The following is a 26,723-nucleotide window of genomic DNA, read 5'->3' as shown; positions in this document are numbered from 1 at the left end:
CATAAACGTGTTGGATGAAAATTAGCTGAAGATTTGCAAGAGGATAAAAGAGAGAGGAAGAGAAAAGAGGAAAGAGACAGACAGATGGCGAGGGGGAGGGAGAAGGTGGAAAATAGAGCAGAAGACAGTTTTATTTCACAGACTTGCTTTACCATCAGCTGAGGCAGCCTGTGCTTTCACAGGAAGCCTTCTTTGCCTCTGTGTTTTGTTCCCCTGCTCACCTCCCGCATCATCGGCCCATTCCCCTGGTCTCCCCACTCCATCACAACAGTTGTGCTTTTCACACAAGTGGGATTCCCAGCTCTGGAGAAAGGGACTCTATACTGAAGTCACTAAACTTCTCATAGGTCCATAGTAAGAAGGAAATAGCCAGGGCTTTAGAGATTGATCCTGACAGCTGACGCTGATTGGGAAAAGTTCTTTCACTTCTCTGAGCTGTAGTTTTCCGCCTATAAAATTAGGATAGTTGGGCAGGCTGAAGACAATTGTGCACACAAGATATTTATCTCAGAATCTGTGTGCACTTATTATTATCATCATAATCATCATTATTATTATTAGCAGTAGTAGCAGTAGCAACAGTGGTAACAGATTCTAAATCCACTCTTTGATGTTCACACTTAGGTGTGCTCTCTTTCCGATACAGGTACAGAGGTACAAGCAGTGTTTAAACCCAGTTTTAGAGTCGGTATAGGTACATGATTTCCAAATCCATCCCTATAATTGGGCAGACTATGGCTCAGGTAACATGAGTCTGTTGTATGACATTCTATCTTCAACCATAATACAGGCAATCACCCAATTTAATTCTGAAAGAACGATTGAGATTACTGATTGTGAGAAGACACCATTTGGGATTCATCACAATCACTGATTTTACAAGGGTTTGCCCTGATGTATCTTCCCCCATTTTCCTTTCTACCTCCCCAGATTCCAAGGGGGCACCACTGACTTTTGCAGTACTCTGGACTTGCACTTGCTATGGAATTTAATACAATTGTGTGTAGATTCTGATTTCCCCCTCCCCCCAATATTAGAAGAAGGTAAACTCAGGCCTTGTTCACAATAGTTGGAAACTTATATTAGATTTCTCTATGTTCAATTTTCTTTTTCATTCTCTGCGACCTCTACTCCCTAACTCTGTTCCACCTTGCTTTAGAACTTCTTCCCCCAAATAGGGAAGGGAAAACAAATTGCACTTTCAGTAAAAGTCATTCACACCAATGCACAGACTCTTGCCATGTATTTTGCAATTTGAACTCTTTAAACTTTAATTGGGCTTTGTCTCTTGTAAATCAAGAGTTGCTGCTTTCTCTATCTTTTCCCTTCCCAGTCCTCTGGACTGCATATTCCCATCGTGGGCAATTCTGAATCCACCCAGCAATTTGACGGGGAGCTGGAGGGCCAGGGAAGAGGTAAAGGAGAACTCTGGAGATTACCCAGAAATATTTCAGGGCTGGGCTAATGGATTGGGTCATTTGTGGAGATGAAGAGGCTGTCCAGGAATGAATCCTAGATATTGATGTTGAATGTATGTGTGCAGTGATAGCGATAATGCAGAGAATGCAGCCGAATTTTAGAGATTGCCCAATCCAATGTACATATTCTATTTGGCTAAAATCCACAATAAAAATACATTTTAAAATGTTAGTAGAGCACATGTGTATGTGTGTGAGCTTGAGAACAAATACATGAACAAAGGCTTGGCTCTTTCATGTAGTAATACTTTATGAGATGCTGACTATTTATGCCTCATTACCATAGATCAAAATTATTATGTAAATCACAAGCTATGTTTCCGATTAACTTGGTTATGTTTTATTGATTAGAACACTAATCTCTGAAGCCCATCTTCATTGTTTGTTAGCCATGTGGTACAGCCACCTGCTTTTCCCTCACGATGAATTTCTCTCAATATAAATAATAGCATGCTCCAACATCAGTAGTATAGGGGCACGGGGACAGTAGAGTGATACAAATTGAACTATAATTCTTGTTCTTCTTCATCTTCTGCCAATTTGCTACTAATAAAATTGTATCTAATGTCCAAAAGGGGACAATATCTTCAATTATCTAACGTTTGGACATGTGAATCTTCAATAGTCAGGATCTCTGTGAGATCAGAGGGCATGGGATGGAGATATATAATATACCTCTTTTATTATTAATTTAACAAATATTTATTGAAAATCAACTATCTCCTGGAACTGTTCTAGGTGATATAGCAGTGAAAAGATTTAACATTTTCTACTTCCAGCTCCTTAAAATGACATGGAATCATCTTGCTTCTCTATGCATTTTTTTCTTTGTTTAATAGTAATAATAACATCTTCCTCATAGAGTTGTTCAAAGGATTACATTAGAAAGTACCCGAAAAAGGTGTTTATCCCAGGATCTGGTACATAGTAGAGTAATAATGATGATGATAATTACTGCTGTTATTATTGCTTTTATTTTCACTGGTTGATCAGTCCCTGAGCAAGTCCGAAGACATAACATCTGACCTGAAACTTAATGTCTGACCTGTTCATCTCTACAAATATGTATTACACAATGCTGTGATCAGTGCAGGAAAACCTGTAAGTCCTTCAAAGACCTCTTTCTCTTCAGACAACATGTAAAAACATCCAGTCCTCACGCTGAAGATGAAGTTAAACAGAACACAAAGCTAGCCCCGCTCAGATCCAAGTCTCTGTGCAGACACCGCTCACGTCTTCTCCATTTCCCTTCTTTCACAGCCAAACTGGCTGCCTGTGCTTTCCCACTCCTCGGCTCCTCACCACAGCCTGGCTCCTGCTGTCTCCCAGCAGAGAAATCACCTCTGCTGAAGTCAACAGGATCCCTTCTGTGTCCAAACGAGATCCTTTCTACTGAAAAATCCTCTCCCTGATTTCTGTGAGGTCACTGATCCCTGATGTTCCCTCTGCTTCTCTGAGCACTCTTCAGAAGCTCTGTGAGCTCCTCTGTGTTCACGTTGCCCGGGTTTTCCACCGACGGCTTGACCCCTTCCCACTCTGAGCTCTCCCCGGGTGACTTCTTCAGTACCCAGGGCTTCAGCTCACCACTCATGCGAAGATGATTCCAACACCTATAATTGTGAGCATTGTCTAACCAACCAAATACCAACAGAAGAGCTTTACCTGATCGTTTCACCAGCACCCCAAGTTCAATGCCTATCATCCTGCCCACTCAGTGCCCACTGTTTCCCACATTTTGTGAGATTGGAATATCATCCTCTCAGTTGCCAGCTCCAGAAACCAGAAACCAGCCTCCATCCCAACTCAGACTTTGCAAGCAAGCATGAGTCCCTCTTCCTCTGAGCACCTTTCCCTTACATAGATGGACAGCCTGGTCCTACAATTCCCTCGCATGTTTCCATTCAAAGTCTCATCCCAATCACACTCTAATTGATACCTGATTTACTCCCTACTAGGCTATAAACTCCTCGAGGGCAGATAACATACTGTGTTCTTGGGGTCCCTGGTGCAACATAGTGCCTAGATGATCAGTGAACGGCCATCAAAAAAAAGTGAATGCTTGGATGAATCCACAGGTTATTCAACAAACAAACAGCAATAAGAAGTTTGGTGAAGAAGATAAGGTTGAATAATATAAAACACAATTCTAGTCCGGAATGAGAGAGATCAAAGTTGTGTTGGCAAGAAGGGGCTAGAGCCCAGTTGAAGTGGCAGTGGAACACCTGCACCTCACTCATTACTTGTGTTTAATTCCTAAAAATAAAGTGTTGTTTCCCCCATCTAACCAATGAGGAAACTCGAGCCTAGCCTCCCGCTTCCTGCATGGCAGATTTGCAGCCAGGCAGTTGACTCTTGAATGACCTCGTCCCTGCTCCCTGGGTCTCCTTGTACCTTCTCACAGCAGAATCTACTTTCCATAGGGTGCAGTCTTCAAAATGAAGGCTATAGTGGGTCGTGGGAGGGGTAAGGCTGCAATAACTCCTCCTGAACACGTAAAAAACACATTTTATAGCTTGTAGGTCTCAATATAATGTGTTTTTATTTGATTTATAGAACTATATGAGGTGTGACTATAAAGTAATGAGGCTGATTTTATTGCGTGGCTCGTGGAAATTGGTCCCTTTACAAGAATCTCCAGCCTTCCTAGGAGGAGATGCTTGTCTTCAGTTAACTTCGTGTGCTTTCCCACCATAGAGGAGTTGGAGAAGCATGGGGGAAGGAGAGGGTTCCTGAGAGAGTCCCTTAGAAGGAATGGAGATAGATCCCATGTTAGCTTCACTGACTTTCTGGAAACTAAGGAGAGTCAATATCAGTTCTCACATTCAAAAAATATATATTTGCTGAGTATTTGCTTTTGGTCCAGTGCTAGTCTGATGGAGGAGGAATAAGAGATGAGTGAATCCAAGAGCCTACTCTCATGGAGCCTGCATTCTAGTGGCAGGGATCCAGACACAGCTGATGCGCACAAACACCGACACACTCACGCTGACGAAGAAAGAGCAGACAAAGGGGCTGATGTGTAGCTACTGGATCCCACAGTTATCAGTAGCACTTTCTAGGTCTGGGGAAATACTTCCTGACCTATCTTCCTGTACAGCGAAAATCTTGCGTGGCTCGGTTATTTTTTCTGTTGGCTGGTTTATTTTAGTTTATTGTTGCTGCTCTTGTTATTTTTGCTTTTCCACGGGTTTATTTTGCGTTGTTTGGTTTGGCTTTGTTTGGTTTGGGCGATTGCAGTCATTTTGGCATTTAAGAATGGAGAAAGAAGGAGGAATCAAATATTTGCCATTATTGATAGCTATCGTCGTGCCAGGCCCTAGGAGAGCAAAGTTCTCACGTCTCACCTCCCTCGGTGTTGACAGCAATCCTGAGAAGGAGCTCTCATTAGCCCTGTTTACAGAGGAGGAGACAGACGCTGAGAGAGGGTGGCATTCTCCTGAGTTCAGGAGGCTATGACGCTAAGCCAGGAATTGCAATAATTCACGCCCATTGTCAGTGCTCCACTCATCCAGGCAGACGAGTCCTGCTTTGGATAGTGTGTGATACGGTGTGTGACGGAAAGAGCAACCGATTAACTCACCTGAATTCTGGTCTCAGGTCAGCAGTCAACTAGGAAAACCATTTAACATATATTTGCCTCAGTTTTCAAGAGCTCAAAAAGAGAATGAAAAATGAGAGTCCTCTTTTATGTCTTGCATTGCTTGCATATACAGCTATTAGACAGGATTGCTTTGGATTTTATAGAGGACAGTAATTGTGTCACATCCAAAATACTGTGTTCTGGCATGTATCCTTATGCTTTGGAATTTCTTTGGCCTAATAACTGAAGGGCCTGTCAATTATTACCTCTGTTCACTAGCAAAATGTATCGAGTTTACTCCACCTCTGTTGAAGGTCCCAGGAGAGTCAGCTTATTCCGCTATTCCACAAGGGCTCCTCAATCGTGCCTCTCTGCTGGGTACGTGATTTGGGTAGGTTCCTGTAACATAATATGCATCAAATCAGGCTTCTTACTTTATGTTTCTTTCTAATGCACACACAGAGCAGCTTGGTGCAAACTTCTCTCAAATAAATACAAGCTGTAAGTTTTCCTTATTTATGAGAAACACACAGTTTGAAATTGCCTTTACAACTGGATAGAAATTTCCTTAGATAAATTCAGATTTTTCAGTGGATCCAGAATTTCCCAGTAGCCAGCACCATGGTACAATGAAAGGTTATAAATAACCTCACAAGCTTTTGATCTTTGGGTGGCGCCTAAAATTGGCTCTTCTTCAAAATCAGAGACACCCTCTCCTTGCTTCCCACATCTCACAGTCATAAAACTCTCTGACAATGTAGAGATTTTTCCTACCCTACTCTATATAGGTTGCCTGACCTCAAAGTCATTTCAAATTGAGAAGAAATCGGTGACATTGAGGGAACAAGGCCACTTTCTATAAAAAATAAGAGCTGACACCTGTCACGTGCTTACTGAGGGCCAGGCATGGTGCCGACTGCTCTCCATGCAACACATATCTACAATCAGCCATTGTTATGATGGCCTCCGTGTGCAGGTGTGGACACTGAGGGTTAGCCAAGGCCAGGGACTGGCGTGATGGCACACAGACAGGAAGTGATCAAGCCGAGACCCACATGGGCTGCAGCGCCCATGTGTAACCACCAAAGCTTTCAGGTAGCCAAGAGTACAGTGAGCAAGTTACAGCACAGCCTCAAACCCAGGTCACCTGACTCACATGAAAGGTAAGTGGGCAGCATTTTCTTATGAACATAGAGATAAATCCATGGCCTCATCCCCAGACAATATTAGAATCTACTTGGGATAGCTGAGGTACGACCAGGCAGGGGAAATACAATGAGACAAATCAAAAGCAGTGGAGAATGCTTGCATTCAATAATGTAAGATGAGGGTCCTATTTCTAATTTACAATCAAAGCTTCTAGATCTGGGAAGAAGTTGCCATGGATAATTGGATCATATGTCCCTACTACATACACAAATGCACACACTACATATAGCAGAAAGTTTCACCATCATTTTTTCCCAGTAAGCAGGTGAGTAGGTTTTGGATAAGGCAGTAAAAATCTCCTCAGCCATCATCGATGAGCTCCATACTCTTTTCTCCCACTTCAGCCTTCATCAATCTGTGGCTGTCTCTTGAGCTAATATCCATCAAAACTTCATTGGGACTCTTCATTCACTCTTCAAACCTCTGCCTTCCAAGACCTATTCCTTCTAGAAGCATGTCCACTGCAGGAAATGACACTACCCAGTTACTAATCAAAACAATAGACGCCATCCTCAACCCGTGCTTTTCCTCCATTCCCAAACCCAAACCCTGGGGAAGTCCTAACTGCGGAGCCTCCATATATCTTCCCATTTTCCTCAGTCACTATGGCCACTGCCATCATTTCTTGCCTGATCTGCTCCCTTTTTGAAAACGTTTTATTTTATTTATTTATTTCTCCCCACAACCTTGTTGTTATCCGTTTTGTGGTGTCTGTTTTATTGTAGCTGGTCTTTTTTTAGAAGGCACCAGGAACCGAACCCATGTGGGAAGGAGGCACCTAATCACTTGAGCTACTTCCACTCCCAGCTTTGTTCTGTTTCTCCTTATGTATTCCTCCTTGTGTCTCTTGTCGTGTCATCTTGTTGGGTCAGCTTGTTGTGCCTGCCTGTCACTTAAGATTGCTGTCTTGCTCATCTTCCTTAGGAGGCCCCGGGAACCAAATCCAGGGCCTCCCTTGAAGTAGGTGGGAGTTCAATTGCTTGAGCCACATCCACTTTCTCTGATCTACTCTCGACCCTCTCCCTGCTTCCCCTCTGTACTCCCACTATCCATTCTCTACATGACAGCCAGAGCAACATTTTAAGCTTGATAAAGCAGGCTGTGTTACTCACCTGCCTGAAGTTTTCAGAAGTTGCTGCACTGTACTTGGGATAAATTCCCCACCAGTTGCCATGGCTTCTGAGGCCCAGCTAAGTGGGCTTTCCTCTCCTCCTGGATCCAGCAGCTCCTCAGTCTCCTGCCCCTACCTTCAGCCTTTGTCCTGCTTCAGGGCTTCCTAGGGCTGGCTCCTTCTGGTCATCCCAGTCTCAGCTCCAATGTCCTTCTAAGAGGCTTTCCACGACTATCCAGTTCATCCCTCTTTCTAACCCATCAGTCTGTTTGTTTTTTTTGTCCCAAAATTTATAGCACTTAGCACAATCTGAACATTTGTCTTTGTTTACTTATTTAACATCTATCTCTTTATCTCTTCAACACTGCTCTCATGCCCTCGCAGAACGAACACGTTTCAGGAAGTTGATCTTTCTTGTTAAACACTGAATCTCTAGCCCATTATCTTGGCTATTCCCTGCTGGATGGCAGTGAATTTTCAAAGACTACAAGGCAGATAATGTGGTGTCTTTGACTAGATAGTTGTCACAGCCCCTGGTCCTGGGTTGCTGGGTCGGTTCCACCCACAGCAGCCTCAACACAGCACTTAGGACTTTCAGGGGTCTGGTGTGAGCTTAGTCATCAGGACAGGTGATTGGGTACTGAGCTGAAGTTGCTGTCCCACAAAGCCTGCCTCCCCCAGTTTCCCACGTCTGCTCCTGCCTTCGACGACGTGAGTATGTACATACCTTTGGCTGGTAGCTTCCCCGCAAGAGGCAACTCTTCAGGGTCTGAGCTAAGCTTCCTCACTGGGCAGCGTGCATGTGCAAGCAGGAGAGTTATGGACACACAATCTCATTTAAGGCAATTAGAAGTGAAATAATGTGACCATCCGACTATTATTATAAGTGGGTTTCTCAGATGGTGCCTTTCTTTTTCGCCTGGTTTCTCTGGGACATTCTATCTTCATTAGGTTCCAAACACTACCTTGCAGTTTCACGTTGCTAGTGTTCCCTGAACTCTGAAATGAGGTTTCCAGCCCTTCTTTCTGCCTTCTCTGTTCTCCTACCTGATAGAATTCCCTTTGGCAAGGATCCACATTCTCATGGCTTTCCCGAAAGCTAGTCCGTGGTCCCCTTTCTTCGTGGGCATCGCTGCCATGCAACCTGGATCCAGCTTTGCACATTCTGCTTCAGAATGCTATAAATGAAAGGGCCTCCAGCCCAAGACCTAGCTTGTGCACAGAAACCTGACATCCTCTCACTGACATCTCTTTACATGTCACAATTTGTTGTCATATGAAAGCAGGAGTTATGTTCTGGTATCATAACTGATAGATATTAAACTCCCCTAGTGTGCCATGTCCTTCAGTGATGAGCGTTATTGTATTATTAGCCCACTAACTATCCTCCAGCCCTACAGGATTGCTGGTGCCATTCACACAGGTAGAAGGTGGAGATAGTCAACTTCAGAACTCACACTTTCAGACATCACATCAATGTGATGCCCAGCCTTCAAAAGTGGTTTTGCTGTGGATCCCTCTATCATGGTACTCAGCCATGCATTTCATAAAAAAAAATTTCTGATGTGAGTTACTTCAGTCTTTGTTCATTGGGAACCTCATCCCTTTTGCTTTTTCCTGTTTCAATTTGGTATTAGTTTTCCATTTCATAAATGGACATACTGGTCCTCTCAATGCCCTACAAATGAATGAAACTCCCCCTTCAAAACTGTAAAGTGACACAGAGTAACAAAAAGATCAGCTCTGTGCATTGGTTTATTTGATTCACAAGCCTTCAATTTTCATCCCATGTAGTCATTCCACCAGTATGGAGCTAGGAGCCAGTCTTACAGAACGGGACAACAGCTCTGCTCTCTAGGCCCTCAGATATTTCTAGTGGCAGGAGCCAGGTCAACAAAAACAAAAACAGGATACTCAGTGTATTCCCTCCCCAAGGGCAGGACTTACTAGTATCATGTCTTATTAAGTAATTCTAGGCCCAACAGTTACCTGTCTCTGCCTGTCTTCTTTACCAGCTTCAGCCATTTCTCTTCTTACAAGGAATCTCATCCTCCCTCCTTCCCTCCCCTCCTTCCTTTCTTTCCTGTTCTTCCCCAACAACTCTTCCCATTAGCACTTTCATCTCCTGAGCAGCAATAGAACCAGCAGGTACCCAAATAGGGGATATTACTTGAGTTTCTGCACCCGGTTGGCACTGCCACCCACCCCTCCCAGGCAGTGTGGAGCACAGGTTTGTTTCCTTGGCCGGGAAAGGCAGTGTTCAAGAATCAAACTCTGTAATTGACCGTAAGCACCAGCTCACGCTTTCACCTTCGCACAGGGGAAGCACTCAAGAACGCCTTTCCAGGCAGTGAGAAAGAACCAGAGCATCATAGCGTTTGGAGGATTAGGGGCTGTGTGTGCACAGAAAACCCAGCAATGCCCAAATCCTAAGGGAGATGTGTGCCACTAGCACTGGTGGGTGATCCCAAAATAAGCTTGGCTGCTGCCTGAGCCCCCGGACCCTCTTCTCTGTATCATTTCTCCCAGGAGTGTGGTCCAGGGGCTCACGGAGCCCCATCTTGCCTCTGTGAAGGTCTGCTTTCTGGAAAGAATCTAATCCATGCATTCAAGGATCTAAGACATGTATTGTTTCACCTGTGATAAGTATTCTCCTTTTCTGAGGTCTGTTGCTCTAATTAAAATTTTTAGACCTAAAAATAAACATGGGCTCACTGGTTTGCAAGCGGCGGGTGGAGCAGTGCTTTCTTGCTGTTCGGCCCCTCACCAGCGAGACCACACAGCAAGCCTCTGCATCCTTCAGCAACTAAGGTAATAAATGATAACAGCCTAATGCTTATTTTTCGAATTAAATTTTAGTTTTTACAATTGTTCAGAGCCCAGCCTAATCTAACAAAAGGATTTGGGAAAGAACACAGCAAGGTATCCCACAGCAACCATTAAATTGGGATAAAGAGTGAGAGGATGCAATATGGGGAGGCTCCTGCCAGGTGGAACAGAAAAACGCATCACGACATGCCAAGGAAAGCCTGAGCCCTTGAATTCAGTCCTGGAAGAAATTCATCTGAGCCCCAAGGAAACCGAGGGGTTGGCCTCTGAGAACGAGCTCACCCGGTCCCTGTCCAAAGCCCCGATGGGGCTGCCACACGCTGTGACCATAAAGTCCTAGAAGGCTTCTCTGAAAATCCGTCCCAATACTTTTGAGCAGCTCAGAGTAATTTCCCCCCACCCCCACCCCAGTCCTTGTTTTTAGGGCACTAAGGCACACTCATAACAAGCACGGGTTAGAATAGGGACCCTTTTGCATGTTGCGCAGAAAGAACAAATTAAGATTTGCCAGGAAGGAGATGGCTGGCCATGGAGGGGCTTGAGCGTTTCAGAGGTGGGTCCTGGCGCCAGGAGCTTATCCTACATCTCCGCAAAGGCCCAGAGGAGCTTGGACATGGGCTGTGGCTCGGCTGGGGGAATGGTTACCTGGCAGGGGAACTGGAGTTCAGGCCTCCAGGGTGGGGTTTGGCAACTCCTGCATTGGCATCCAGGGGAGGGAAGGCGCTAATGTCAGTTTCCAACACTCTGCTTTGCCCAGAACTCCCTCCCTCCCGCCCGCCCTCTGCAGGCCGCCTCCCCCCTCCCCCCCCCCCCACCCCATGCTGGGGAAGCATTGGCGCCCCTAGCCGCGTTCTCTCTCTCGCAGCCTCTGGCGCGCGCGCCGCGGCGAGGAGGACGAGGCACGCAGCGACAGGGCGCGCGCCGGCCGGCCCCGCGTGGATCCCGCGCCCAGGCTGCTGCGGGCCGGCGCGGCGGGGGTTAAGAGCCGCCCGCCCAGCCCCGCACCAGCCCGCCGCGCGCCCAGAGCGCGGGGCCCCCGCGGCGGTCAGCGCGCCGCGGCTGCCATGACAACCCGGGAAGCGGGCGCGGGCCCGGGCGGCGCGCGGGGCGACGCGGGCGCGGGGCGCGGGCGCTGAGCGGTGCGGTCCCGGGCTGCGGCGGCGGCGGGCGCGGGGGTTCGGCCTCCGGGCGCCAGCGGCGCGGTCCTCCCCTGCGCCCAGCGCGGCGCCTGCCGCTCCGCCGAGGGGACCCGCCCGAGCCGGCTCGAGGACACCCCACGCGCCCGAGGACCCGCGGGCGCGGCGTGGCCTGGGCCGGGAACTTTTACCGCCTTCGGGGTGCAGACTGGAAATCCGGGCCGGTTTATAAATACATCTGTACATGTGTGTGATCTAATAAAACAGTTTCTCCTCTCCTTGAAGCAGCAGCTTTTTATGACAGCTCCTTTATGTCAGAGACACTTGCCTCGCTTCTCTGGGTTATAAACTTTTGATGCCAGACCTCTGCAGAACTGAATCCTAAAGTAGCGGGCGCCTTCGCCTTCAAGAGCGAGCAGACGAAGAGCGATCCGTGACCTTCGCCTCTGCGCCCGCCTTCCTCCGCGCCTTTCCCGGTCGCCTCCTTCCTCCCCAGGGGAGCGTCGAGAAAGCGCTTTTTTGGATGCAGGAGGGGGCACCTGGTCCTGCCAGGCTGGAAAGCTGAGGCAGGATTCGAGGAAGACTCACTGGACCCGGGAGAGCCTGGACTCTTGCCCCCTCCTCCCCCCTCTCTGCTTCTGGCCGGCTCTATCCCTTCCACCGCTGCCCGTGGCCGGCTGGTGCGCGGGCGCCAGGACCCTGCTGCGGCCGGAGTTGGGGGAAGTTGTGTCTGTCGAGGATGGGGGTCTGTGGGGACCTGCTCCTGCCCTGGAAGTGCCTCGTGGTCGTGTCCCTCAGGCTGCTGTTCCTTGTGCCCACAGGAGTGCCGGTGCGCAGCGGAGACGCCACCTTCCCCAAAGCCATGGACAACGTGACGGTCCGGCAAGGGGAGAGCGCCACCCTCAGGTAGGGAGCTCTACTGCAGCGGGGGCGCTGGGCCCCTGGGGTGCCATCACCGGGGCAGGGGCGAGGGAGCTGGGGGGTGGTGAGAGGGCTTCGTGCGGGACCCGCCCCCGTCTGGAGGCTTTGGTCTTTTGCGGCGGCCCTCCGGGTCCAGGGTCGTACTTAACAGTGGCCACTGAGGGCCTCGCTGGAGCGTCCTGTGTCTGGTGGCCACGGCGTGGCTGCATCCACTCTGAGAACATGAGGGCACGGGGCTGGAAGGATGGGAGGAAGCCTGGCATTGCTGGATGCGTTGATGGCTCTGTCCCAGGCCAGAAGGTATGCCATGGGTGGGATCGTCCTCAGGATGGGCAGGCTAACCCAGGCGTCAGGGCCAAGCGCGCCGACGAGTCTGCTGAAGAAGCAGCAGCTCATGTCAACTCCACGTGGTACTCCTGGGGCCCCTATTATAAATTACGGGGGCAGTTTTTTCATCGCAGGCTTGGGCCAAGGAGAGGAAACGTGTAGCTTTTCTGCAGCGACATCACTCCTGTGCAAGAAGCACACTAGGAAAGCTTTTTGTTTTACCTTAATGAGTTACAGAGAATCACTTACAGGCTCCAGGCAGAGGGTGGAGATCCTTGGAATATGAACCTTTGGGGAATGGGCCTGCGGCAGCAGAGACTTGCATAAAAATGCAACCACCACTTTCCACCAGCTCAGCAGATATCCTCTTTTATCCCTTTAATGAGGCAGTTCTGGTCCTGGGAGACCCATTCAGGGACATTCCCAGCTTAACAATGTCTCACCATAGTCACCGGGTAAATGCATTTTGCCCTATGACTTTCATGGTTATGGTGACAATAAAATATTCGGCCCCAGATTCCACAACCAAGAGGCCTGGCTTCTCCCACGGAGAGAAGGAAGGTGGGGTCTCTGGTCTCTTGCCTGGCCGCCTCGGTTAAGCCTCCTGCATCTGGATGCCTCTTTCCCTTGGGAAGCAAAGAAAGGGCTCTGGGTTCCCAGCTCTTCTTTCCTAAGGCCAAGTATTTTGGGTTCTTGCCACTTTGGGTGATTCTTGGGTGAATCTTCTTTTGCACTGGAAAACAGTTCTCAGCATCCTATTTGCTCTTCTTAGGGCCACTAGGATACAGAAAAAAAAGCAAGAGAGGGATGTGCATCCCCTCACGGCACAAAGGAAAAGCCATTCTGGGCACGTGGGGACCCCTCAACGTGCCCTCAATTAGAGTATAATGTCCCTAATAATTGCCCCACAGATGTTTGGTGAATCCTCTCTCTGAGTAAGGAAACTCACTGGATATGCATATGCAGTGGGATCTTAGGCTCAAGGTAAGAGTAGCTCATGGGCTACAAAGCACCTGTCAAGGGGGGATGATGCTGGCACTCTTCTGTCTTTATGGTCTAGTCTTTCCCTGGGGCAGTGAGGTCCAGGGTTGAAGGTGGCTTCTGAGCAAGAACTCTCAAATGCTCCTTCCTTTTCTTACCCCTCAGAGTTAGCCAGGAACTTAAAAACTGGAGTCTTCTGTTTTCTGGGGTGCAGTAAGAACACTCCACCAGTAGAGGGCCAGCTCTGCTCTGTTTTTTAAATTTATTTATTTATTTTTTTTATTAGCTGCTGGCCTGTTTTCATGATCTTCAATTCTAATGTTTAGCAGCTGGGCTTGGTAATGGGAAAGGGAATAAAAAAGGAAACGCTGAATAGTAGCTTTTTATGCTTTGTGGGGAAAAAAAAAAAACCCCTCCATGTTCTAGTATAACTGTTATCTGTTACCTGACTGCGTGTTTTAGTATTTTCACGTAAGCATGTTTTATGCTGATTTTGCCTCTCCTCTTCTGTATATTTCCCCCTCCAATAGAGAAATGCAGCACATTGTCCACATTTTAATCTCTTTATATATCCCTTCATTTATGGCTCATGGTCTTCTTTTTTTTCCTTCCTTCCTTTTCATTAAATTCCTTCACTATTTATGTTTCAGCCTATACACTCTCTTCTCCTTTTCTTACCTCCATTATTTCTTGTTACTCCCTGATTTTTTAAAGGCTTGGATTTCATGATTATCACAATATTTCTGAAAACAATATGAAATCTCCTGTCATTTTTTGTGGGTCCCAATCTCACTCCTCTTTTTTCCAGCTCTCTTTTTGCTTTACTAACTGTTGGATACCGTCTTAACCAAAAACTCATTTGTCGGTAGTTTAAAGAGGAATCCGTGTTTCTAGTTGTGAAAGGCCATAACCTTAACCCCAGATAAAAGCACCAGGCTTTATTCTGTGCTATTTTTTGTTTTTTAAAAAAATGATAATCCTTAAGTATGATCAAGAGCACTCGCTGGGCTCCTAAAAATGTTCCATTGGGAATTCTGTGTTCAGAATATATACGTTCAGAATGCACCGACAAAAGCTGAATGATACTCACACCCATCAGCTACAGAGCCTTTTCTAATGTTACTGCTCTAAAACCCATTTCTAAATCTTGAATGATGTCACATAGGAGTCCAAAGACCCAGAGCGGAAAGCTAAGGAGTCTGGAAACCTGGGTCTTCCTTCGAGTTCTACAATGAAAAGTCCCACGGCTTAGAGAAGAATGGTGTCCTTACATGGGGACAGCAGTTTCACTGTGATAGGTTTTTGCACTGAGGGACATTAAGAAGTGATGCGCTAAAGATGACACTGAAGTTCTGAATGTGGATGAAACTCAATTTATATAAGTGAGGCAATATTATCTTCCTAATATCTACTTCATAGGGCTCCCTGAAAAGTAAAAATAAGTATTTGAATATTGAGGTATTTTGCCTTCTTGGGAGAAAGATGATATGGAAAATGAAGGAGGGATTCACTATTGTTGAATTACAGCTTCTATGAATCTGATTTGAATTCATTATTACAAATGGGCCCTCTTGGCCAGAATCATTTCATTACAATTATCTGCTGTTGGGTTAAAAACGTTCTGTGCCTTTCAGTGAGATTAGATATGACAAGTGTCTAGGAGTACTGCGTCTGAATCAGTGCCCACATCAGGGAAATGAGCCCACAAGCCTCAATGGGGTCAGCTGGTATCCATTAAGCATCTCTATTGCACAGATGACAGCCAGATGTGCTTGCTTCGTGGGCCCCAATGGTTTCTAAACTTGCTTGAGTTTCTCCACAGAACAACTTCTTCTCTGTACATTAAACATCTGGAGGCGGTGGGGTGGGGTGAGGGAACAAGTGCTGTTGCTGTAACTTCCACTGAGTGGGAAGAGGCTGCACCATCGTACTGGCTTATTTCAATAGCAGGACATCAGTTTGGCAGATGCAAGTTTGTGGTATGGACTTAATGGTCTTTTCTAAAATACCTCTACATTTTCATTCAGAGTTCTGTGCTAATCCACTCACGGCCAAGTGTTTGAGGGTTAACTAATTGCCAAGGAGTCATCTTAGCCATAGGGTTTTGCAAAGTTGCTGGGATGATAGAGTTCCAAAGGACTTCCCTCCCTCCCTCCCTTCCCCCTTTCTTTCTATATTTTGTACTCACTGTCAGATTTTCCTTTAGAAGAAAGTAGGAACTTCAGAGTGGCCATTAAGTCCTTCAAAACAAGCGTGAGACCTCTGCTTCACTGTATAAGTTACCCAAACTAAATAAGGAAGGGTACACATAATTACAAAGTCTTTGCCCTTGATCCTGGAAGATAAGGACATACAAAGACACTCATGCAGGGACCAGTCCAGAGAAGGCTGGTAAAGGAGAGGTACTAACCAGTCTGCACATTGGAGTTACCTGGGAGGCTTTGTGAAAATGGCGATGCCAGGCTCCTGGATCCATTCAGTCAAAATCTCTGGGGCCGGGCAGGGGCAGAGGCACTTTTAAAGTTCATCCAGTAATTTAAATTTTTAAAAAAATTTCTTAATAAGCTTTAGATTACATAAATATTACATAAAAAAATATATATGGGATTCCCATATGCACTATCCCCTTCTCCTCCCACACTTTCTCACATTAATAACATCCTTTATTAGTGTGGTACATTTGTTACAATTGATGAACACATATTGAAGCATTGCTGCTAACTGTGGACTATAGTTTACATTATAAGTTACACTCTGCTCCACACAATTTTATAGGTTGTGACAAAATGTATAATGACCTGTATGTGTCATTGCAATGCCATGCAGGACGATTTCAATGTTCCAAAAATGCCACGATGTTATACCTATTCTTCCCTCTCCTTCCCCTCAGAAACTCTGGTGGCCTCTGCCTTTATATCAATGATTAAAGTTCTTCCATTTCTAGAATAATAGTAAATTTATAATAGAATAACAATAAGTCTACTTTAGTCCATTGTTCATTCCCCAAACTGGAGAATTTTGGGATGATGATGTCTATTGTTTCTAATTGAGAGGGGCTTAGATCCCATGGGGCAGATGGAAGGAACTGTCTTGCTTGCAGTTGTAGATACTCTGTTTTTTGGGGGATGGTCATTGTCCATCATCATCTCCTTGTTAGTTGTCATGGGTGAGTCCAATGAACTGGAGAGTAAGTGTTACAACTCTGCTGAGATTCAGAACTCAACCCGCATATGAGCAGTCCAAAGATTTAAGTCTCTGGGATATATATTTATCAAGTATCATGCTAATTATAGGTTCAAATAAAAGGGGCAGAAGAGCCATGCGTAGGGGAACTGTAAGTGAGTCTGACCCCGTTACACCGGGGAGCGTGAATTCCAGCGTATGGCCCACTGACAGGGTGCTGAATTCCTATAAAGCTCATCCTGTGGGTTCAGAGAGGAGAATCATTGCACTCAAACCCTTTCCTGCTCTAGAGCTCCCCAGCAAGGCTAAGTGGTCCTCAGACATTTGGACATGTTCCTTGGAAAGTTCCAGAAGGCCTCTGAGGAGAAGCCCCAACTTTGATGGTTTGTAGGTCACTGACTTGACCTGCTGACCCAGGTCCCCTTCGCCGTCACCCTGCACCTCCAGTTGAAGGGCCTCCCACTCTGGCATTTGCTTCCCAGCCCAAGGACTGCCCTGGGCCCAGAGGCCCGTACACCTGTGCGTTAGTCGTCACACTGAGGGCACAACCTGAGTGCACCACGTAGACCTTCAGAGCATGGGGACAAGCTCGCCCGGTCTCACATGAGGTGAGATGAACGGTGGGTAGTTTCTCTTAGCAACAAGGCAGCATATGCATGCCGGTTGCTATTGACACTAAATGAAACTCCACATCAACAGCCTGCCATCCTCTACATCTTGTCTAGTTCTCATCTGTTTTTAAAATCCGTCCCTCACTTCCCAATCTACTCAGCCTCCCACTTCCTGCTTGGGATCAAGTCTATTCTGATCTGAGTCCCACTAATTCTTGGCTCAGACCTCTGCTCTCGCAGGTACGCACTGGACCTGTGACTGCTTTCATGTGTGGTTGCAGGTGGATTGTGAGCTCGGGGAGGCTTGGAGTCGCTTCTTATATTTTGAGTCCAGGGATTGCTGTGGATGCTAAGGATTAAAGAACTAAGTATTTGTTGAATGCTTTAATCCATCCTACCTAAATCCTACCTCTTGCAATGTATTATTACCTCTACAGCAGTGAAGTGCTTGTATCTAACTATTTCATTCTCTTCAGAATATGATGCGGGAACATTCTGGTACCAGCAGTGGGTTAGAGATCTCTGAGGCCTGCAGGGCTTTTGGATTCCCCTCAATTCACTTGCCAGAGGGGACAGGACATCAGCCAACAGTTGCAATTTTATCTGAAACTATGCAAAACTCTTCACTATCCCTGAGGCCAACACAACAACAAGGTAGCAGAGAGAAGGTGGATCTTAGCAGTGGCAGGATGGGGCAAAGCCAGTGTCTGCAGAGGATTGCCTTGCTGGAGATGCAAGGAGGTGGGTAGGGGGTGTGAGGAGGGTCTGACGGGGGCCGAATGGGTGTGCCTGGGGCTGTGTCTCCTGGAGAGAACCCTGGCCCCAGCATCAGCACGCCTGGAAGAGCAGGGCTTGCTTGATTCTGTGACTGTCTTTAATATCACTTACTGGGAGAATGGTTCTCCATGCCAAGACCAGTAAGCCCTTGCACACGCCCTCACTCCAGCACAGGGAAGGGGAGGAATGTGGGCTCGGGAGCTCAGAGCTTTACGCCCCGTGGCTCCCGACGTGATCTGGAAAATGCTGCAGCACGTACAAGCCTGTTGGCTCATTGCATGGCCTTTGGTCAGAACTGGTCCTTGGGCTTAGTCTCAGCCTGTCTTTCTCATTTCCACTCCTTCATTCGGGAAAAAGGGCTCTGCCCATGTCCTGCTTGCTGCGCTGACGGTGTGCTGCTTCTGAGAAGGCGGCCGGCAGGACCGGCCAGCAGCGTGTTACGGACCCGATGGGATCCAGCAGGGAGATGCAGCAGAGAAAAGGAGTAAAATGGGCTTTACTTGACCTTCCCAGGGGAGGACTTTAAAATTACTTATTAACAGGAAGCAGTCTTCACAGTTGTGAGAGAAGAAGAGGGAATTGCCCTCCAAGACATCTTCAGGGTTTGCAGAAATACGCATTGCCTGTTAGGAAACGTTCTCTCTCTCCTTCTCTTCTTAATACAACAAAACAGTACCGGGTTATTTCCGGATTGTTTGTTTACTTATCTATTATTGCCCTGCACGAAGCTGCTTTGGCTAATGCTGGCGTTAGCAGAACTGGTGCCGACCTTGGCAGGTGGGGCGTGTTGGGGCAGGGGACGCCATCCTTTCCCCCTTGGTCCATTTTCAGTCCCTTCCTGTCTCCCACCAAACGACACCTTCACGGTGCTTTTTATTCCCTGGTGCATCCTTTTTTCAGAAGTGAAAATGGAAGCTGTGAGCGCTCTGCTCCTCAGCCTGCTTAGAACCAGGAGCCAGATGGGTGGAACGGGGGAATGTTTGAGCCTCCTGCCACTCTCCCTGCAGGATAACAGACCCTTTCATAAAATCTGCAAAGGGTGTCTTTTTAAACAAAAAATCCTATTAAAACAAATACCAAAAAAAAAAAAATACTCCTTATGATTTACTATGTGTTGGACGCTGGCCAATTCCTTATCAATTCATTTAGTTTTCAAAATATTACAGACCCCAACTAACAGTCAAGGAGATTGAGATTCAGGAAAGGTAAGAAACTCGCCTGTGGTCTCACAGGTATTAGGTGTCAGAGTCTGGTGGATTTGCGGCCAGCGGACCTTTTGGCTTCTTCTCAATTTTATAGTGCTTCCCTTTCCGCCCTGCCCTGACAAAGAGGAAAAGGGAAGTTCCCACGTGCTGCAAGCAGGAAGAGCACAGGTGCCCCTTCTGTCCCCTGCACACGTGTTTGACCAGAGGTCAGGATCTCTGCGCTTCAGCGGAACGTGGTAGCTGTAGCTGCCCTGCTTTCACAGCCTCCTTTGTCACCTCGCTCGGGCTGGAGCTCAGTCCATCTTCCTGGACTGGAAGCCAAGTCCATTGCCAATGAGTGTGCAAGATGGCAGCCGCCATGATGGATTTGCATGCTGCCAGGGCTGTTCTGGGCACGCTTCGCTTTGAAGCTGTCCTAAATCCTGTGCTTTCCTTTAAGTGACTTCTCAGAGCTCGAGGCACTATCTTGAAGAATATTGTACGTGATTCACTGGCAAAAATTACCCAGTGTTAGAACCATTTTTATGAGAACTGTAAATGATTAACGTGTGATACCCAAGTCTTTCAACCCTAAAATACATGCAATTTGGTAAACCCATCTCCCCATCCTTATATTCATATTTTAATTTAAACCATTAAGGTTGTAAAAATAGCCACAGTTCTTACCCAATTTGCTAGTGATTCATTGACCCATTTTGGCTTTCTTTTCCCAGAAAAATTACATTTTTCTTAAATCCAAAAGATGCTGAAAGATTTAACCTCACTTCTTATAAAAGTGCTGATCAAAAAAAAAATTTAAATATTAGTTCTGAATGTTATACATTTTCAGTGGGTCTGAAGATTTATGGTATTCTCCATTAACCAAGTTTCCATTGCATAATAAGAACAAAAGAATGTTACAAGCAGTTGTTAAGTTTCCTGGCTAGTCCACAGAAGATAATTTAACTCATAATTACCCAACATGCTATATACTAGCAATGAAGAATAATAGAAAACATTGTTGCAGAAGAAGTAATTATGCAAGAGAGAAAAAAATGAATATAATAATTTTCTATTTATTGTGAATGCCAATGCTGAAGAAAAGTAGGCGTAATTAGAGGAAGATAATGTGGAAACATTTTCTCAAAGATATTTCTTAGTACTTTGAGGAGTTTTGGAGTTTGGAGTGTTGTTTCTGTTGTGCCTAATTTAATTTTAAAATGCATAGCTTTCTTTTTATTTGATTCAAGTATACATTTGTCACTACTCTGATGATTGGGAATATGTTCATAAATATTGATGAAGAGAGGGAGAGATGAAAGAAATGATGGACAAAAGTAGGAAGACCGTGGAAGAAGACCGTAGGAGAGATTTTGCAGGAATACCAGCTACGAGCTGAAGGAAGAGGAATGGAAATGCTAAAGTGGGAGGGGCCTGTGTACCTGTGGGAACAGACTGCCTGAAGTGGAATTGACTGAATAGTTAATGGTAGAGTAAAGAAGGAGGAGAGAAAGGAGTAGACAAGAGTTGACGTGTCCTCCCCGCCAAGTAGTGGGGTGGGAGCCCTTCTGTCCCTGACCGGCAGAGCTCGGGGCCACACGTGGGTGGGTGCTTGTGCAGTGCTGATCCCAAGGCTAGGACAGAGTGGTTTCAGGTCCAGGCCCTGCTTGCTGCTATGCCCTGGCTCTTTCGGAACCTCAGTTCCCACCTGCCCTGCAGCTGCAAATCCCATTATTGTCATTTAGTCCTAGTGTAGGTCTCGTCAAGCTATGTTGGATCTACTGTGGTAGGTGCCCTGTGTCGTTCTGGCAGGACTTCCCCTCCCACCCTGGTGTGGCATGGGGACATCCCAGTGCTGACCCCTCCCAGCCTGATGGCATGGGGACTTTTCAGTGCTGACTACTCACCTGCCCACCCAAATGTCCACTTTGGAGGTCACCTCACATGCGGGCAACTAAGTGGACAGGTCACCTGCCTTGGTCCTTTGCAATTCAATAGTTTACCATCAGTTGTCCATGGATCTGTGGGTGCTGTGTCAGGGGTTGGTACACCTGGAGCACCCAGTGATGCCATCACAACACAGGAACTCTTGCTTGTGTTTGCAACTTCCTCTGGTGACTAAACTGAGGAAAAAGCAGTGTGCAGCCAACCTCTCTATGCACAGGGGACTGAAGCAGCCAGATATTTCAGAGGAGCCATGCTCATACCGACATAGTAGCCCACCAGCTGCCTTGCGTAAGGAAAGGGGATTGTGATATGCAAATCTGCACCATTCTCTGACTTCTTCTAGCTGTCTCTAAAACGCGCCTGTTCCAGTTTTTCCAGTTGTCTCCCCCATGCCCTTTGTCAAACATATGACTATTCTCTACCCACCATGTCCCCAGTCTCCAATGCAAATCTCAGCGCATATGTAGTAGGTGCTAAGAGTTTGTTGAAAAGGCAAATGCTTCTCTTTATCTCTGTCTTTGCCCCTCTTTCACACACACACACACACACACATGCACACGCATGTATTCACACTTTCACCCATGCGCACGTCTGCTTTTTCTAATGTAGATATTCTCCCCCATGTCCAAATAATTGGAAAGGTACTGAAATTGCAGCCAGAGATTCTGGCATTTGACTTCTAGTTAAGACAACACTTTCTCCCTAGATAGTTGGTATTTAACTCGTCCTGTCTCCTCTTGCTTGTTATTTTTAATTGCAATATTTGTGCATTACCCAACATCTTATGACCACTATCTGGAGATTCCAAGCAGTTGTAAGGAGGGTCCCAGTCCCCTCCCTTCTCATCAAGGTCACAGGAGAGAGGAGAGTACCTTCTGGGAGTCTGTCTGTAAACTTTAGGGGATGGAAGCACCAACGTGGCCCGTCTATGAAGTCCACTTCCTTGGCCACGGAGATGCAGCTGCCCCTGAGTAGGCTGTCATGGCATGTCCCCAAGTCACTGTTTGAGCCGCGTGCTGCCTGCTGTGCTTGTGCAGGGCAAACATCTCACAGAACGTTCTTGATTATATGATCCATTGACTAGTCAATGGGTGCTTATTGCAATAGGAGAGAAAGTATGACCCCTCTTAAGGGGTTAAAAGTGCAGACTTTAGCTTCAAAAAGACTCATTTCAAATCCCAGCTCTATTACATATTGGCTGTATATGGTCAGGGCAAGTGACTAAATTGCTCAAGGCCTCAATTTCCTGATTAAAAAAATAGGGGCTCTCTGCCCACTTCACTGGGCTGTTGGGGTTAATAAATGGTATCAAGTTTATGAAGAGCTTAGACTAAAGTCTAGCAAGTAAGAAGCTAACAGAAAACAGTAAGCAGTTAAAAGTATAAAATATAAGTTACTAAATTCACAATTTGAATAAGCAGCATTTATTAAATGCCCGTTACATGTCAAGTACTTCCTAGGCATTGGGAAATTATAAAGTTGAATTCCATGTGGGCTTTCTGTTTCAGACTTTCACATCTAATGAGTGGATTGGCAGAATGTCGGGTCCGTACTCAAGAAGAGAAAGAGGAAAGGAGAGAGAGAAGGAGAACGAGAGGGAAGGAGAGAGGAAAATTTTACATAAAATAAAATGCTTTTTTTTTTAAAGAAAATAAACATATTAAGTGTTTGATACTTTGGCACATGACTTCAACTCTGTAAACACCACTTCAAAAGATACAGAACATTTTTATCACACCAAAAAAGTTCTGTCCTCTTTAAAAAAAACTTTTTTATTTTAAATAATTTCAAACTTACAGCATAATTGCTAAAACAAAACTGATAGAAAATTCCAGCATACCCCCCGGATAGCCAGATCTACCAACTTTTACCATGTTGCTACATTTGCTTATCATCTATCTATCTATCTATCTATCTATCTATCTATCTATCTATCATCTGTCATCTCTTTATCACATCTCTATTTAATCTCCCTACCTACCTATCTACCAACCTGTCCATCTGTCTGTGGGTTTGTGTTATCTATTTATCTATTTTTTAAACACTTGAGTGTAAGTTGTTTACATTGTGTTCCTTGAACACTTAATACTGCCATGTATTATTCCTGAGAACAAGGATATTCACTTATATAACCACCTTAAGTGCAGGTATCAAGTTCAAGAAATTTAATATTGATATAAAAGTTATAGTCTATATTCCAATTTTTTCATGTGGCCCCCAAATTTCCCAATAATGTCCCTTAGGGCACTTTCTTCTCCATCATTAAATCACACCAAGATTGCATATTGCATTTAATTGTCATCATCTCTTTAGCCTTTCTTTTCTGAAGTGTGGAAATACATAAACAACATAAAATTTCCCATGTCAGCCGCCTTCAAGCACTTCGTTCAGTGGGGTTAACCACACTCGCACTGTTCTGTAAGCCATCTTGGAGTCAGTCCCCTACTTCTTCTTATCTCCTTTCTGACACCATGGTTTTATCTAGTCCAGAGTTTCATATAAATGTGATGATACTATATTATGTAGTAGTCTTTCCAGTCTGGTTCCTTTCCCTCAGCACGATGTCTTTGAGATTCACCCATGTTTTTGCTTGTAGTATATTCCGTTTTCTTTGCTCAGTAGTATTCTGTTCAATAGACATACCACAATGTGTTTATCCACTCATCTGTTGATGGACGTTTGGGTTGCTTCTAGTTTCTGGTTATTATGAATAAAGTTACAATGAAAATTTGTATACAAGTCTTTATGAGGACATATATTTTTATTTTTATTACAATATTTTTTAAAGATTTATTTTTATTTATTTCTCTCCCTTCCCCACCCTCCCTCATTGTCTGCTCTCTGTGTCCATTTGCTATGTGTTCTTCTGTATCTGCTTGCCTTATTCAGTGGCACTGGGAAACTGCATCTTCTTTTTATTGCCTCCTCTTGCAGTATCAGCTCTCTGTGTGTGCAGTGCCACTCCTGGGCAGGCTGCGCTTGTTTTGTGCAGGGAAGTTCTCCTTATGGGCTGTGCTCCTTGCACATGGGGCACCCCTGCATGGCACAGCACCCTTGTGTGTGGCAGCACTGCACGTGGGCCAGCTCACCACTTGGGTCAGGAGGCCCTGGGGATTGAACTCTGGACCCTCCATATGGTAGGTGGACGCTCTATCAGTTGAGTCACGTCCACTTTCCTTTTCTTACGGTATTAATACCTATGAGTGGAATTATTGGATCACATGATAAGTCTAACTTTAAGTCAAAAAAAAGAAAAAAGTAAACAATTACCAGATTGTTTCTCAAAGTTGTCATACCCATTTAAACTCCCACCAGTTATAAATGAGATTTCCAGCTACCTCACAGCTTTCACAGCTTCACCAACGTTTGATTTTGTCAGGCTCTTTGATTTATTTTTAGGTACTGGGCTGGGGTTTCAACCCAGAATCTTGTATGTGAGAAGCCAGAGTTCAACCATTGAGCTACTTCAGCTCCCTGAGGTTTTTTTTTGTTGTTGTTGTTTGTTTGTTTGTTTTGCTTGTTTATTTTCTATTTTTTATTTTTAATCAATCCCCAGAAACCAAGCCCGGCACCTCCCATGTGGGAAGTAAGAGCTCAGTTCCTTGAGCCACATCCACTCCTTTGAGTTTTCCATTTTTGCCATTTTAGTGAGTATGAAGAAGTGTACCATTGTACATTATTAATTTTCATTTTCCTGAGGATCAATGATTTTCAATGCATATTCACGTGCTTACTGGCCATTCATATACCCTTTCACAGACCATGGCTAATTGAAGGGATTGTTCATTTGTTCATCCATCCATCCTTTAGTAAATTTTTATAGAACACTATATTACCGTATAACACCATGTTATAGTGTATGCCAGGGAGTGTCAGAGGAGCTGGGGCTGCAGGGACGAGCCTCTGTCATCATCGTGCTCAAACTACCTGAACAAAGAAGTAGTGCTAAAGGGAACGCGGAGCCCCAGGAGAGTGGAGAGCTTTGTCTTCTGGAAGGCAGAATCAGGATGTGGACAATCAAGGGAGAAGGCAACCACTGTTGTCTGCCCCCCTTCTTGTGGCCACCTTGTCTGCTTTTCCTAGTTTTGCCCACACATTTGCTTTATTTGTCCTTTTACTATCAACTTTCTCCACTTTTATAGGCAGAAGATGGCAGCCCCACATCTTCTGAGTTCCTGTGTACTCAGCTCAAGCTAGCCAGAGTGCCCATCAAGGCTGTCCCAAGTCCAAATTCCCAGGAGATCAAATCTGACTCTCGCAGCTTGGGTTGATGTCCACCCACCCACCAACCAAGGCCTGGAGGGGGTAAGGGTGGGGTCATGTGTCAGGTGGGATGTATTTTATTTCCAAGCAATACACTCTAACACTAAAAGTGGCTTAAATAATGATAATATATATATAATGTCACTTAATGAGACTACGAGAGGGAGGCGATTCCATCTTTATTGTGTTGGGACCATTGCTGCTTATTACGAGAAGGCTGCAGCAGCTCCAAACATCATATTCTCACAACAAAATCCAAAAGTAGTAATTAAATTTTCCAGGCACTCCCTCCCAGCAGATTTTTCCTCAGAAGCCATTGGTTAGGATAGTTTTAAGTGCACAGGCTCTAGCTGGAAGAGTGGGCTTGGAATGAGGGTTCCTGGCATTTTTAGCCTCTGGATTGGGAGGCACATTCTGTCAGCAGGTCACTGGCAGGGAATTGCTGCTGAGCTTGCAAACAGTAGTGTTGGAAACAAGTCCCGTGGTCTAAGTATACTTCTCATAGCTTACTGCTGTGACCGGAAGGTGGGTGGACGGGAGGTGGTCAGAATTATCAGAGAATGCTGGGCTGTAGTCTGGACAGGTACCTCTCTCCAACATTTAATACAGGTGAGTTGAAGGAACAAACCAAACAGTGTCTAATTTGCCCAGCGTGGTGGTCCATCCCTGCTTACAAAGCAAACAGGTGAACACTGATGAAAGAGGTTGTTGATGTGCGAGGAGTGGGGTGGGGTGTGGGGTATATGGGAACCTCTTATATATTTTTTACTGTACTATTTTTTGTGACCTATGTATCTTTTTAAAAAGGCAATTAAATTTAAAACATTTGAAAAAAACAAAAACAGAGTAAACAGGCGAGAGTAACCTCACGTTGGAGAGTGATAAATTCCTTAAAAACAAGCTGAAGGTAGGGAGCGAATGAGAAAGAGGAGGCTTCACGGCTGCTCTGAGCAGCACAGCAGGATCAGGAAGGGAGGCGCCCCTGTCAGAGGAGACCAAGGAGAGGGAAAAAACAGTGGCAGAGAAACAAACAGAAGCTGGGGTGAGGAGAAGATCCCATGGGAAGTATTCCCCAGTGAGTGGCTTCTGGAACGGAACAGGTCAGGGCAGGAAAACTTCTTCAGTCAAGGCCGGGCGAGCCGAGAGCCCGGCGGGCAGAGGAAGGCCAGGTGCTGGTGGGAGATAG

At 45.8% G+C, this 26,723-nt stretch overlaps 1 protein-coding gene across 5 annotated transcripts in view; it reads left to right on the top strand.

Annotated features, from left to right (window-relative positions):
* The window catches only part of OPCML (opioid binding protein/cell adhesion molecule like), a 1,279,663-nt gene that overhangs the window by 696,215 nt on the left and 556,725 nt on the right, over positions 1-26,723 (top strand). For 3 of the 5 annotated variants that reach the window (XM_058289337.2, XM_058289338.2, XM_071212433.1), the window contains exon 3: positions 12,165-12,249. In XM_058289337.2, the coding sequence (XP_058145320.1) occupies positions 12,165-12,249 (85 nt within the window). Of the gene's footprint in view, positions 1-10,644; positions 10,761-12,164; positions 12,250-26,723 lie in introns of those variants that run through there. The other 2 variants (XM_058289340.2, XM_058289339.1) reach the window with 2 other exon arrangements.

This window comes from Dasypus novemcinctus, chromosome 27, assembly GCF_030445035.2.
Source record: "Dasypus novemcinctus isolate mDasNov1 chromosome 27, mDasNov1.1.hap2, whole genome shotgun sequence".
Classification (NCBI taxonomy): domain Eukaryota; kingdom Metazoa; phylum Chordata; class Mammalia; order Cingulata; family Dasypodidae; genus Dasypus; species Dasypus novemcinctus.
The sequence above is the reverse complement of the archived record's forward strand: the minus strand, read 5'-3'. Positions and strand labels throughout refer to the sequence as shown.